Source organism: Syngnathus floridae, chromosome 1 (assembly GCF_059516105.1).
Source record: "Syngnathus floridae isolate MCC-2025c chromosome 1, RoL_Sflo_1.0, whole genome shotgun sequence".
NCBI lineage: Eukaryota > Metazoa > Chordata > Actinopteri > Syngnathiformes > Syngnathidae > Syngnathus > Syngnathus floridae.
The window spans coordinates 4341103-4356386 of record NC_142413.1 but is presented as its reverse complement, the minus strand read 5'-3'; the positions used below and the strand labels follow the sequence as shown (position 1 = coordinate 4356386).

Below are 15284 nucleotides of genomic sequence, written 5' to 3'. Positions count from 1 at the left end.
TCCTTAAATCCAGTGTCAATCATCTATGGTGATTCATCCATACATGATTGAAAAGGTGGGTTGCCAGGTGAAATTCCCATTTTCAAATATAAACCAGCAAGTTAAAATCAACTCGGGTCTTTCATAAATTTTAGCTAAGAATGTCCGAAAATTAACAAGTTTGACTCACATCATGTGACCAAGTCTCCATTTCTAGTAAGTCCCGTACCGAATATACTGGCAAATCTGAATACATGTTGCCCATCCTGATGAATCAATAAGGTTGCAGGAAAAGACAAAGAGTAATTAGAAGCCAGGAGATGACTTTTATGCTCCAACAAGACGCAATCAGCTGAAAACGCTCGAATGTTTGAATCTTGCTTGCACCTGGCGCTCTCCGTGTTGTTTGAAATGGAGCCCGCGGCTGCAGAACCAAGCAACAGCTCTCAAGCAAGTCCTCACAAAAAAAAAAAAACAAGACTGAGATATGATTGCTCTCACTATTTATTCCTGTGTATCTCACTTTATGGAGCCAAAACTCTTACCAGCTCATGTTTGTTTCGATATTTCTCTTCTTGCTGACCAATGGAACAGCAAACCCGACAGGTAAGAGAGCCAGAGAAGCAAAAACTTGCTTGCCCTTTCCAAAAAAATAAACCAATGACACGAGCACAGAGCTGAATCAAAGTCCTGCTCCACAGTTGCACTGCAAAAATGGTCAACCCTCGTTTTTTTTTACCAAATCTTCTTTGCCTGAATAAAAATAAACTGTTCCCCGCTGCAGGAAAAGGGCTGAATCAGAAGCCAGGAAAGGTAGTCTCCCCAACAGCAAGGAGATGCCCTTGCATCACCCCACCGACCCCGTTGAGCTTCGCCGCCTCAACTTTCAGACACCTGGTGAGTGCTCGTCCGATTAAGTGAAATCGAGAAAAAATACTACCGGTTGCTTTGTCTACTTGACCTTTTGGCTAATACCGAGTGTTCTGCCTCAAGGAGTTTGGAAGTATCACACTGCCGCTGTGAATTTACTAGGTCATCTCTTATCTTAACTGCACATACAATCACTACAAGGTGTCCTAGACTGAAGTTCTTGAAGGGATTAGTCTCTGTGACTCGGACGAAGGGTTCCTCTTGACGGACACTAACCTCTAATCTGGTTAGTGAGGTCAAGTGCAAGGTCTCGGCTCCGAGCATGTTGTTTCCTCCGCGGAGACTCAGGTCTCATCGTTCGATGAAGGGCCGAACGGTACTCCCGGGCATGTCTCATCCAAGTGGAAGCCTCAAGTTAGACTTGGGGAATGGTTCTGGAAAATATGGCTGTCCATTTTTGGAGGGGCTGACTCACCAAAACTGGGAAAAGCATAGGGCAATTCTGGGATGGGCGATTAAGGATTTTAAACAAGTTGGGAATTTTTGCATGGGCGTATCATGTGATACAAGGCCCTAAACGATTATCTCAACATTTCCATACAATTTCCTGAGGGAATTCCAGTTTTAAGACCGGCACCCGACATTGGAAGGGTGTTGGAGGTGGTGCAGGGATCAGCATTGATACTGATTCGAGTATGAGGCGCTTGGTAGCATCTCTGTATCGGAATAGCGTTTTGCGGCGTTTCGACTTGGGCGGACTACGGTTAATACGGGGAATGCAAATGAGACGCATTTACTCATTTGTTGCGATGGTGTTTTGGAATCATCCGACGCCCATTTATCAACCGGGACGACTTTTTCTGGCTGCTTTAGAACACGTGAGACACAACCAATAATGTTGCTTTATCAAAGCGCCATCTTCCACATCAACTCATATGAAAGGATGATGAATTATCCCCGCAGGCTCATTTGGAGAAAAAAAAGATGTTGCATATTTATGAAAGCTCTTTTCAGACCATTACGTTTTTTCTTCTTCTGGCTTCGAGTGATCCCGTCCATCCACTATTCAAGTCTCCTTCTGGGCCAGACAATCTTTCTGGCTCTTCTGAAAAGTACAGGACATACTTTTACTCCCACTGTCTGACAATACAAGACGACCTTTTTCCCTCCCCTTACCGTGCTGCCAACCTTCATTGGGCGTTTTCATCTTTTGAGGATGCTTGAGCGACCGACGGGAATGGTGCTTTCATTGTCAGCCGCTGGTGGAAATGGATTTTAAGTAGCAAGCTGCGATAGAAACACCCTTTCAGGGAGATGTGAAAGTGGATGGGAAAATGAGGCCCTGCTTCCATTAGCTAATGCCCACTTGTGCCGGCGACTCGAGGAGGGAACGAGCAGCGCCACTCGTGTCACGCAACATTGGCCAGAGGCTGGAGTGCAGTTTTCTACTTCCCATTGTGGCAAGTGTGGATGAGCCTCATCGCCTTGTGCCTGTATTCAAGTGTAAGCGTGTCAAGGTTGGGCAACTTTGAGTGGAAACCTTTGTCTTTTGTGCGTTACAATGAACTCCTGAACTCTGGATAAGTAGAAGAGAATTTAAGGATAGTTTTGTAAACATTGTTTGTGGTCTATTTATGCTTTAAAACATGGGTGCCAAACTCAATTATTTCACAGGCCACTGTCATTTTGACTGAAAAACACAAATCACCTCATTGTACGGTATTTTTACAGAAGCACATTTGCAGCATTGGATTATTATAATTGAGAAACAAATTAATTTAAAATCAGACGTCATTCAAATCGTAGTATTATGTTAAATTGAAATACATTATTATTAAATATTTTAATGTGCAATTGTTTGTTAAGACAGGATTTGGTCAAATGAAATGTTTCAAGTGAAGACAAATTCATTTAGCAAGACATTTAAAGTGCCTACATAAAATGATATAGCGGTCTAGACCGTGAGTTTGACACCTAAGGTTTAAACTATAAATATAAATATTTATATTACTCATGCTCGGTCCCAGTCCTTTGTGAATACGAAGAGTGTACTGTACCTAAAACGCCTGTGTCTGATTTGCGCTGCTACGATAGTTACTGCTTATGCCGCTGGCCTAGCTTAGCGTCTAGCATGACGTCACTAATAATTAACCCATTGAGCACACACGCAAATCATTCCACTGTCTTGACACCATGTTTGCACCAAGCGGTACGGTTTGCTCCGAGAACTACAGACTGTTGGTATGCCAAAAATCTCGATCACTTGTTTAGCACCGCTTGATGTAAACAGGGCTGTGCACACTTCACATGGCCGCCATGATGGCGATATTTAACGACCATTTCCTCCACAGGTACGCGCTCGTCCGGTCACTCAAGTAGCCTCCATTTGTCAAGTTAGTTGGCCTCAATTACGCATTTGCCATGAATTATATCCCCCCTTCCCCCTTCTTTCCCGCCTAGTCTCCTATCCCCATCTAATCCGCTTTGGTGTTAACGCCGTGTCATGGCAGGAGGCGAGAAAATGACAGGCGGGGAACATCAATCATCACTCCGAAGTAGAACTCTCTCTCTCTCTCTTAACATCTTTTCCTTCTCATGCTAACTTCCCAAGCTAGTTTTCTATGGGAATAACAACCCTTGTCTCTCCGTAGGGAGACACATTGGCCTCCATGTCGTCTCCATTCAAGCATGGCACACAAGCTAACCTAACTCGATCAAATCTTCCACCTCCACACTGCTCATGCTTATCTAATCAGTTTGCTTGCGCTTGGGTTCTGATTTTTTTTTTTGGGTGGTGGTGGTGGGGGATCGTTTTGTTGTTGATATCCCAAAACGGAAGCATGGCAGACGACTGACCTGCGATTCTCTCCGACTGACAGGTATGGCGAGCCACCCCCCAATCCCCGTCATGGACCTGGCGGAGCATCTGGAGCACTTGAAAGCCAACGACAACCTCAAGTTTTCACAAGAGTACGAGGTGAGCGCTGATAAGAGCCAATGAAAACACGTCCAGCGTTATTGCGTCATAGTTTAAACTGTAAATATAGTCCAAATCCCAAACCCTTTAATTTCAACATTATCTATAAAAGCGAATACAGATTATTTGATGCTGAAAAAAAACTGAATAAGAATAATAATGTCATTTTTAGAGGTACAAAGAAATTGAAGATGTCGTTAAAAATTGTATTTATTTTTTTTAATTATTATACTGTCTCACTGACGGCCACTGTTGTTCTCCCGCCACAGTCCATCGACCCCGGGCAGCAGTTCACTTGGGAACACTCCAACTTAGAGGTGAACAAACCAAAGAACCGCTACGCCAACGTGATCGCCTACGACCACTCGCGAGTCTTGCTCTGCGCCATTGACGGTATAATACACCTTTCCTCCGTCTTGCTTCATCACCCCATCACCACACTGTACTCCCCCTCCCACCCCGCCTTCTCCGTCCTCACACCAACATGTCATTTGCTTTCATGCCGTGGGTGCTCGCGGGGAAATAGATGGCTTTTTGAAATAGGCAATTTCCCCCCCACCGCCCCCACCTCTCTGAGCGCGCCACTCCAGTCCGATTGAACAATCACCTGCAAAAACCTGAGAGATGCCAGTAAGTTGTATTTCTCCGTGGTGCCGCGCCGTGATTATTTTTGATCCGCACCCGGGTTTCACATTAAGTCTCTGCAGGAGCATTGAACGAGAACTAAGGAGACGAAATATGCATATGTAGATGCCGTGTGCAACTCAAGCGTAAAGCAGTTGCAACATGCATCACATGCTCAACGAGGACGTTTCCATAACAAATGTAGAACATGAAAAAATGTCTTGAACAGAATGTTAATCGCAAAAATCATTATAGGCTAATGCGTAACAAGAAAAATGTCTCTCGCACATGCGTGACAGCCATTTTCCTCAACGCAGACAAATTCAATACATTTTTATTACGTTGTTTAGATAAACTAGAACATAAACTCGGGTCAGAGTTGCTTCAAAGCAATCCCTCGTCGTTAAAGGAAAGTCAAAACAATCTGAAATTGGCATATTTACCTAACAGTGTTTTTTTCTTAGTCTACAAAATATTTATTCTCTATAAATACCTTTACTCGCCAAAGGGAGGCGCCATTCATGCTCTTGAGCTGCAAGAATATGACGTATATTTGCCCACCTTAGCGGCACACCGTTCTTGTTCCACTCTGAATTTCCGAATGGCAAATTTGAGCAACTCGCTGATTTTCCGATCGTCCGGGGTGAACCGATGCTTGCTCTGAGCGTATTTTTGAACGCACCATTGGATTGGTCCACATGTACCAGAAAGAGCGTGAAAGACATTAATGACGTATTTTTCCATCAATGTGATAAAAATGCCCAACATGGCGCCCCGCTGAGGTTGATAAATTATTGTTTTACTCTCTTATATATATTTTTTTTTTTACTGTTGCTTACAGTGTATTCCAAAAACAAATTCCTTCGGGTTGACTTCTGCTTTAATACTGTGTAATGGCGTTTCAATCAGTTACGTTGTTTTTCTCCTCCAGCTCATAAGCAGACAGAACGAATGACATAATGAATGCAAATCCTGACTGGCAGACGGCATAAATGCGTCCGCTCGCATAAATAAACATCTATTCAGTGCTATTAAGCAAAAAAGAAAAAAAATCATGTCTTTTTGTCTTTTCAATTGGAAATTACAGCGGGCTTAATTGTGTCTTATCTTTTGTCCGTCACTGAATTTGCGTGGACAGCAAACGCAGTGAGAGCAAGGGGGGGGACGGGGGGGGGGGGGGACGTCAACATCACGCAGACATGTGGTTTTCACGTTATACTTTTTGTCTATCCATGACAAGTTACCTGGGAGGAAAGAAAGCCCGGAATGGAGAATGAAGGAGGGGCTGGAGAGCGAGGGGTGGGTAGGGGAGCGGGTTGGGGGGGTTCGCTGAGACGTGGCGTCCATGCAGATGAGACTTATCTTGGTGGAGCATGTGTGCGCCGAGCCCCGAAACTGCCAGTCCTGAAGCATTGACTGGCTGTCAGCTCTGTCTCTTTGCGCTGGATTAGGAGGGGAAAAAAAACTGTGCCTTTCATTTAAAATAAGCAAGAGGAGGGAGGAAGAGAGGGAGGCTTGTTTTCCTGCACAGCAATTTTGCCACTTCTACAGTTGGGAGAATAGAAAAAAAAAAAAAAAAGTATAGCCACATAAGGTGCACATCCAAATAGCGTCGTTTCTACTGGAGGTGCTATTTGTCAATCTTACTTTCGATGGACAATGACTGCAATGTATTTTGATTTAGTGGAAAATTATACATTATATTATTAATTTTAGATGTTTGATGGATAATTGTTAAAATCACACTGAAAATGGTATGATAAATCCTGATGAATTGTATCCTTTTTTCTTTCATTTTGCATTTTTTTTTACTCTATTTTATTTTATTATAAATAAATAAATAAGATTATTTTCGCATAATAATAATGAAGAAAATGTGGATTTTTTAAAAAAATATATTATATATATATATATATTTTTTTTTCATTGTGTATTATAAACAGTATTTAGTATTGTTTTTTAAATATCATTGAAATTTCCACATTGAACTATTTTCATTGATCATCAAGGCATCCCGGGAAGCGACTACATCAACGCCAACTACGTGGACGGCTACCGAAAGCAGAACGCATACATCGCCACGCAAGGCGCTCTGCCCGAAACATTTGGGGAATTCTGGCGAATGGTCTGGGAACAAAGGAGCGCCATTGTTGTCATGATGACCAAGTTGGAGGAACGATCCAGGGTAAGACAAAATCAAAATCCATACGGGGTGATCTGGTTCTACTTCCACAGAGTATGTTCTAATGTGAGGGCTTTGATGGCAGGTCAAATGTGACCAGTACTGGCCCAGCAGAGCAACGGAGACATATGGCCTCATTCAAGTGACTTTGTTGGACACGGTGGAATTGGCCACATACTGCGTCAGGACATTTGCACTTTTTAAAGTAAGTAAGAGGTCTGCCATTATTTGGGATTGGGCTCTCATGGACCTGCTGGCTTTTTATAGAACGGCTCCAGCGAGAAACGGGAGGTCCGGCAGTTCCAGTTCACGGCCTGGCCGGACCATGGGGTGCCTGAACACCCGACGCCGTTCCTGGCCTTCTTGAGACGGGTAAAGGCGTGCAACCCTCCGGACGCCGGGCCCATGGTGGTGCACTGCAGGTAGCAAATTCTTGTTCAAATGATAAAAATAACCTCAAGCATGAAATTGATTTTTTTTTCCACCTCTTAGTTTGCTGGAATGAATCTATGAATACGTATGACAGCGTACGAGGGGTTTTAATCATTTTAATGGATGAACTCATTAGCAAATAAAAGCTCTCAAATTCACTTTAATGGTAGGTGGGTGAAACCAGAAGTCTCATTGTGTGTTAAGCACACACACACACACACACACACACACACTAACTCATTTTTCTATAGCCCTTGTCCTTATTAGCTTGCACTGCCACTCACCACCAGCCAGTAGCAGCCATTTTTTTTTTTAACTTCTTAAATAAGTTTTCCAGTGTTCCATACACAAGACAATTTTTTGTCTTATTGTAAATATAAAGTGTATGATAATGGCATATAAAATAATGATGCAATTGAAACAGTTACATAAAATGTGTTCAAGATTTTAATGATGAAAGAAAAAAAATTCAATGCAGATTAAATTGAATGCAACTGTAGTAAGGCAATGATTCTTTCAGCCACAAGAGGGAGTTGAATAAGTAAATTTGTGAACAGTAATTAGATGGAGGATCAGTTTATGGGGGCATGACTCGCATGTATAAGCTAATTTGGTCTTAAAGAAAATCCTCCATCCCACACAAGTCAACTCACTAAGTTTCTCAGCAAACCTTTTAACATTACGGTACAACGAGTTCTGGTGTCATTCCCTCGAGCTAACATCTCCCCCCACGCACTGCCACAAAGCCAGCGCAGATTTGCCGCTACGCTGCAAACATGTTGCACATCATCAGGCCCAAGAGTGCCGGCCTTATCCCCTCTGGTTCTTGCATTCGAAACAAACGAGCCGACTATCGTGTCCGGACTCCCGGCAGGGCGCCGCAACGCCATCAGAAGAGAAAGTACGTGCCAGAGATAAAAACTAACCAAAGAAAACGGGAAGGCGGCTGAGCGTGAATCTCAACGTAACATATTCCGTAGTTAATTAGCACCAGGATGTAACATTTATTCGGCAGTAATTGACAGAAAAAATGAACTGTTACCGCATTATTGTTTTCAAAATGAACTCTTCATAATTAAAAAAAGCCCAGTTGTGAAAAACTGCATTTTTCCGGTTGTTCCGACGGAATTTCATACCTCGGCCTAAAACGCAAAAATGGTGCGGTGAGAGCCAGACCAAAGAGAAGGAATTCAAAGACCCCGCCCCCAACTGGTTGAAATGTATCCTTGCAGTAACGTTACATTTTATGAGGCACTAATATTTCTTTTAAGAGGGGGACGACGACGGACAAACAGACCCTCGGAACGGATTGCGTTCAAGTTTTTTCCGTAACCGCGCTAAATCAGCTCAGCCCGGTATGCTCGTGCGTGCATGTCGGTCCGCTTGGCACGTTAGCTGACAGCCAGAGATTTGGTAACAATACATATGTAATTGCTTTGGCTGCTCTGCATCCTTTATCTTCTTGCAGCTCAGTGCAGCTGTATTTTACAATCCCACCCCCCCCCCCCCCCTCCCCCTATTCCCTCAACTTCTGGAAAGCACATTAGTCTGACACTTAATGTGTGTCAACGTCCAAAGCAGGCTGGCCTGACTGGCTGAGAAGCCAATGTCAGGTCATTAGTGCAGTCAGTCTGCCAGCTCCCCCGCCGACTGCCAAATACACGGACGCCTTATCTGCACTTGTCAATAAAAAGAATATTGTTCCCCGCTCTTATGTTTAACAGCACGTTGGCTGAAAATATGCCACGCTTCCGTCTTGAAGCTAACTGACAGCGTGTCCCCCGTCTCACCTCCCGCCCACATGTCTCATCTTCTTCCCGCATCTCTGACACTCTGTCACGCATTGGATCTCTGGTCATCACTCTCCCGAGTCCCAACGTGTTTTCAATCACAAAAAGTCGGCCGATTCGCGCCTTGGAATATTTGCGCATTTCATTGCCGCCTGATTTTTTCGTACCCTAAAGGGGTGACGAATTGTCACCAGGGAAAAAAAAATATGTAGTCATGTAAAAAAGTTAAGCCTCAGTCAGCCCTTTTTTCAAAGTGATCATCAGATCATTTGTTAAAGCCAATGACTCCCGTACGTGTCTTTATTCCATTTGCTGCATGGCACATTAGGCAGACTTGGCCTCGGGCGTCCGACTTTATGCTCCCACCCGGGTTGCCGCTCTCCTTGCTTCTCTTTTCTCTCCTGAGCAAATGAAAAACAAATGTACCATCATGAGACGGAGACACAAGATCAAGGCTTCCACCTCACAGGCATAATGGATCCAATGACCTATTTACTTTGGAGTGCCAGGTCTCCAAAGTTGACAAACAGGATTTTAGCAACTTCTTTGAAATGAAAGTCCTGAGAACCGCAGTGGTCCTGATAGGTCGGAAAGCACAGGTGGTGTAAACAGAACGGCAGCAAAGCCAGAAACGGTCCCACTGGATTTGAGTTGCTGCCAAATTTCGGTCTCCGCTCTGTGGCGCTTCAAGTTTAATTACACCCCAAGCTAAATGATCCAGTCCTTTGGCGAGGAAGTTCTCTCCCACCTTCTGGCAAAGACGACATGAAGATAACTTTGTCGTCCTTGTCCCCTCGACAGCGCCGGTGTGGGTCGCACGGGTTGCTTCATCGTGATCGACGCCATGCTGGAGCGAATCAAGCACGAGAAGACGGTGGACATCTACGGGCATGTGACGCTGATGCGGGCCCAACGCAACTACATGGTGCAGACGGAAGACCAGTACGTCTTCATCCACGACGCGCTGCAGGAGGCCGTTAACTGCGGCACCACCGAAGTGCCCGCCCGGAACCTCTACGCTTACATCCAGAAACTGACGCAGATAGAGGCCGGAGAGAATGTCACCGGCATGGAACTTGAGTTCAAGGTTGGTTGTTTGGAAGAATAACGACGCAAGCTAATTCTTTGAACATACGATAGAAAAGTTACCTTCGAGTCTGAGTATTATTTTTTTGTGGTATGTTTGTGCAGACTGTTCCGTCAGTGACTCCTACTGCATTCCAAATATTTGTACGGGAAATTTCACACAACTCCAGACACTTTAAACCCCAGGAGACCATGTTGTAACACAGCTCGGGAATTTTCCCCTTCTTTGGTTTACCATAGATTGCCCACCTTGGTGCGAGCGTTTTCCCAGACTATATCTGCCAAACCAAAAGTCTTGAGCAATATTTTCTGATGGATCGCAGCATTCGACCATCTGCTCTTTTTGTTCCTGTGCAGCGTTTAGCCAACACGAAAGCCCACACCTCACGATTCATCAGTGCCAATCTCCCCTGCAACAAGTTCAAGAACCGCCTTGTAAACATCATGCCATACGAGTCCACACGCGTGTCTCTACAGCCCATTCGGGGCGTGGAGGGATCCGACTACATCAACGCAAGTTTCATTGACGGCTACAGGTAAACGCGTCATTTGACTATCGCGGCTAACTGAAGAGATGCTAACCCCACCCTGGTTTCTTCTCAGACAACAAAAGGCCTACATTGCCACACAGGGACCATTGGCGGAAACCACTGAGGACTTCTGGAGAATGCTCTGGGAGCACAACTCAACTATCGTCGTGATGCTAACCAAGCTCAGAGAAATGGGCAGGGTACGAGATTTTACGAGAAATCGGACACCGTGGGATAGTTGTATATCATGGTGCTTGTCTCTCCCAGGAAAAATGCCACCAGTACTGGCCCGCAGAGAGGTCAGCCAGATACCAGTACTTTGTGGTGGACCCCATGGCCGAGTACAACATGCCGCAGTACATCCTCCGGGAGTTCAAAGTGACGGATGCCAGGGTAAGCAGACGTTGTCATAGTGTCAAGCGTGTGTTTATCCCGAACTAAGAGTCTTTTAAGCGTAAATGCGGGAGCAGCTCAATGCAGCCAGACTTTCTAATTCCATCAAAGGCTTACGCAGATAATGGCAGAGGCTCGCTTCTTTGTGCTCCATGTTCGACTGGTTCCCTCAATGGCATTGCTATCCTTACCAAAGGGATACAATATTGCTAAGTCAGACACGGGCAAAGTCAGCTTAACATCAATTGCCATTTTTGACATTTGACACTGAAAGGCACCATTAATGAGACATCAGGGTTCCCCTTCACGCCCTACTTTCGGCTTTTTCAGGACGGGCAGTCGCGAACGGTGCGACAGTTCCAGTTCACAGACTGGCCCGAGCAAGGAGTGCCAAAATCCGGGGAGGGCTTCATTGATTTCATCGGCCAAGTACATAAAACGAAAGAACAGTTTGGCCAAGATGGGCCTATCTCAGTCCACTGTAGGTAAGTGAAAGTAACACACTCGGTAAAACTTTGACCCTGACGCTTCTCAGGGGAGTTCAACGACTTCCGATCTTGTCTCCGAGCTGTGCTACTTGTTTCTTAGCTTCTCATTACCGACCCATCTCTCCCCCGTTGCACAGCGCTGGCGTCGGTCGGACCGGAGTCTTCATCACCCTTAGCATTGCCTTGGAGCGAATGAGATATGAGGGCGTCGTAGACATCTTTCAGACCGTGAAGATGTTGCGGACGCAGAGACCAGCCATGGTGCAGACAGAGGTACTTAGGCCATTGAACCTTGACCCACCGCATGCATTCAAACACTTATGTGGAGATGAACTGATAAGAAACCATGATTGATTTTAGCATGTCTAATAAGAAAATATGAATTGCTAATTTTCTATATGCTGATGATATCAAATAAAAAAAGTTTGAACACCACTGCCTTAAAATGACCACACGTCATCAGAGACACAAAATATTGACTTTTGCACTTGTTTGTGATGTTCCAGGATCAATACCAGTTCTGCTACAGGGCCGGATTAGAGTATCTGGGAAGCTTTGATCACTATGCAACGTAAAAGGACTCAGCATCGGAGGGAAAAGCGTCAAAGGAAAGAAAAGAAAAAACCCAGTTGCGCCTCTCTTCTGAGCCATACATGACTGCTTGAGAACGTACAAACTCCTTGCAAACAACTCATTAAGTGTTGGATGTGCGACATGAACACACACACACAAAAAAGATTCCCTGGAGGACCAAGTACAGTATTTTCCCAATCCAAGTTTGAACCGGCCTTGTCATCAAGTGATGGAATCTAGACCATTGAAGCATCTCGTTGGATTTTTTTTTTTTTTTTTTTTGCTTCAAGGATTTATTTGGGAGTAAACGAACCCAGCACAGAATGTGACTCGAGCTGGGTGAATGAGTTACGAGGAGCGTGAGAAACTTGACGCACATTGTAAAGAAAAATAAATCACAATCACATCCATCGGGACATCAGACATCACTTGAACGGACCCTGACGTTGAAGTACTCCCCCCCCTCCCCTCCGGTCTCAATGTTCATCATCTAAAGTTTGCAAGGGGATATACAAAAAATAAAATCTATGGAATAAATCAAATAATTAATTTAGTTTTTTAGTACTTTATTATACAGCTGATGTGGGTTTTTTTTCTTTTGAAAATGTACATTTCATTTTTTTTTACACACTGAAAGAAACATTGACATCCACATTTTCCTTTTTCTCAAGCTGTTTGTGCAGGATTTACATTTTCTGGTTTGTAGCACATGGATTGACTAAAAAAAAGAAAAAAAAAGGCTCAGCGGCAGCCTTACCTTTTGGCCTCGATTGTTTCCCCATCACCTCCCATCCGATAAACTGGGGCTTTGTGGAATCAACAGGGATGAGCAAAGTATGAAGTTGCTGCTATCAATTATCTTAGTTCTTCCATGTCAGGATGATCAGAGGAATTAATCAGATAAGTTATATATATATATAAATATATAATGAGATATGAAATAAAATAAATATATATTCTAAATATAAAGTCTAAAAGAAAATGTTCTGGTTGGGGAACGCTTTGCGAACGGCGTGGGAAAGTGATGTTTCACTGGAATGCACATCGGTAGGACACAATTCTGATTCAGTGCATCTTTTCTTGTGCAATAATCGACGTGTTATGAAGTCATGACGTCCCGCCTCCTGCAGGCAACACGTGGAATTTTTCATCAGCTGTCTGTCACTCGCCACTCCACACAATTGGGCAAATTACAAAGAAACGTCTTGTATGTTATTTAAACCCTTTCTCTCGTATTCCCATTTTGCATTTAGAGTGCCTTATATTTATGCCTGTTTTTATACCATTTCAGTGTATCTTTTGAGTATCTATATATAAATATATATTTGCGTTTATTTACAGTAGTATTCACTATGTCACATGAGATTATATATGCAAACATTTTTAAGATCATTTTGTCATTTTCAGTGGCCTTACCGTGGCTGGGTGGGTGCGACGGACCTTGTCGGGCAGGGGGGGGGATAGAAATTCAGATTTTCGAAATGTAAAATATTCAAAGTGAGCAAGATGAGGACATGTTTGGTGCTGTTATTCAGTCAAATGAGTGAGACTCCAAGCTGGAAGTCTCTCAGGCGTGTCCACGTGTGTTCTGCAAGCCAAAATAGTCAAAGCTAAAAGCGAGAAGATAAAAAAAATCATTGTTCATAATGTTTTCGGGGGTGAAGAAAAATGCCACTCAAGTCTGATCTTAACATTTTGTACGCATTTCAACTGAGAAGCTAAAAGTTATTTATAGATCTTAAGTGGTGTAAATGAGGGAGGTAAAATGGCTACTAAATAGCTCCTAAACGACCTTGGAAAAAAAATTCATAGTAGCATTGGTATTTGAGCGAGTCAAATCATTATTTTGTTCAAATTTCTACATGTATTGTTAATAGTGCAATGGGGAAGCAGAGTTTTATTTTATTTTTGGGCAAGAAACAAACTTGTTCAAATTGCAGAATTTACCCACACCGGGTGGAAAATGAAAATTTAAAAAAAGTTCAACAATGCATTATTATTTTTTTCAATCACGGCAAAGAATTCACATTGATTGGCATCTTTAAAGACCATTCATTCGCTTTTTGTGATGGCTTAATGGATGTGCATTCCAGGTCTTTCTTTCCCTTATAAACATGTTATGTTGTTCATTTCCAGACATAAAAGTACTGTTAGTGGGTGAAGTGTTTTTTTTCCGTTTTTGTTTATCGAAGACGCATGGTCACACGTCGCAGGATGGGCCCGGTCGGCCTACTAAGGAAGATTTGCACTTTCTCTGTCTTTGTACTATGCACTGCCCTATTGATTCTAAACCCAATAATATATTACTTGAACCCATTATGGAAAGGAAAAAAAAAAAAAAATCTCCTTCAACGTTCACTTTGTGTGTATGTAAATAACACAAAAAGGTATCAGCTATTTAAAAAAAAAAAAAAAGTTGTGGAAAACAAACAAACAAAAAAAAAAGAACGTCCATTCTGTTGCTGCGGTTACTCCAGCAATGTCTCTGGAAAATTCTGCCGCCTCGCCCCAAGATCACATGTTCAGCTTGGAGTGTCATTAACAGAAATAAACGTTGTGTTCCTCTGCGCGCTCTATCTATCTCTCATCTGGATGCATAGACTGAAGATGAAGAAATGAATTGTAAAGAAAAAAAACAAAAAAAACGGCTTGTTCATACAATTACCTCTGATTAATTGTAAGCGTAAATTGTTTCTTTTTTCTGAATGAAAGGAGTGCTTTTTATTTTCTTACTTAGGTCACATTGGTGGGGAAAGAAGTCTGTATAAGAAATCAAAAATTCACATTTGTTATAAATGAATTCTATTAAAAAATGTCTGTGTTATGCATTGGAGTTTCATTCTATTCCCTCTATCGGGCATCAAACATGGCCACCATGTTCAAACGTTTTGCAACATTAACGTGTTTCTTAATTTAGCCGAGACATGTGCTTTAGAAAAATGTTAACGCACAGACCAATCAAAATTTTCACAGAAACTAATTAATTCCAAATTTCTCATGTTTTTTTTTTTTCTGTCAAATGAATGGCGACGTGGCGAATTGGATCTCCTGCCATGTAATAAAAGAAAAGTAAAATGTTCTGCCTGTCACGAAAAATAACTGGCAAAGAAAAAAAAATCCAATTAAGACATTTGGCCAATTAAGTTAAAGTTAGTTTCCGCATGACAGATGAATTCACGTCAACATTGTTATCATTGGTCCAGCATTCGAGGTTTGGCAGGAATCCAACAAAATTTGTAGCACAATTTGGGTTTTTGAAGAAATTGGCCAAAATGTCCCTGTAATGCTTCAAAGCAAAGCAGCAGACCACCCGCTACCCCACCCCACGCCTCCCCCATCGCATCTCGAGTTCTAATAAAG

The 15284-nt window shown here is 43.0% G+C and overlaps 1 protein-coding gene and 1 long non-coding RNA gene across 11 annotated transcripts in view; one reads left to right on the top strand and one right to left on the bottom strand.

Annotated features, from left to right (window-relative positions):
- Positions 1 to 14752, top strand: part of ptprda (protein tyrosine phosphatase receptor type Da) — a 196149-nt gene extending 181397 nt beyond the window's left edge. For 6 of the 9 annotated variants that reach the window (XM_088394236.1, XM_088394226.1, XM_088394216.1 and 3 more), the window contains 13 exons: positions 764 to 876; positions 3729 to 3826; positions 4096 to 4219; positions 6460 to 6635; positions 6718 to 6837; positions 6900 to 7054; positions 9656 to 9941; positions 10298 to 10476; positions 10544 to 10670; positions 10738 to 10863; positions 11194 to 11348; positions 11489 to 11624; positions 11858 to 14752. In XM_088394236.1, the coding sequence (XP_088250362.1) occupies positions 764 to 876; positions 3729 to 3826; positions 4096 to 4219; positions 6460 to 6635; positions 6718 to 6837; positions 6900 to 7054; positions 9656 to 9941; positions 10298 to 10476; positions 10544 to 10670; positions 10738 to 10863; positions 11194 to 11348; positions 11489 to 11624; positions 11858 to 11926 (1864 nt within the window). In that variant the 3' untranslated portion in view covers positions 11927 to 14752. Of the gene's footprint in view, positions 1 to 573; positions 586 to 763; positions 877 to 3200; positions 3243 to 3728; positions 3827 to 4095; positions 4220 to 6459; positions 6636 to 6717; positions 6838 to 6899; positions 7055 to 9655; positions 9942 to 10297; positions 10477 to 10543; positions 10671 to 10737; positions 10864 to 11193; positions 11349 to 11488; positions 11625 to 11857 lie in introns of all 9 variants that reach the window. The other 3 variants (XM_088394179.1, XM_088394169.1, XM_088394186.1) reach the window with 2 other exon arrangements.
- Positions 61 to 3815, bottom strand: LOC148403492 (uncharacterized). 2 transcript variants are annotated; one of them, XR_015862141.1, is made up of 3 exons: positions 3706 to 3815; positions 2026 to 2340; positions 61 to 1954 (listed from the first exon to the last, which is right to left on the bottom strand). It is a non-coding gene; the product is annotated as an uncharacterized LOC148403492 (long non-coding RNA). The 2 variants fall into 2 exon arrangements; XR_015862142.1 differs by having other exon boundaries at positions 2026 to 2136; positions 3706 to 3806.
- Positions 14753 to 15284: the final 532 nt, after the last annotated feature.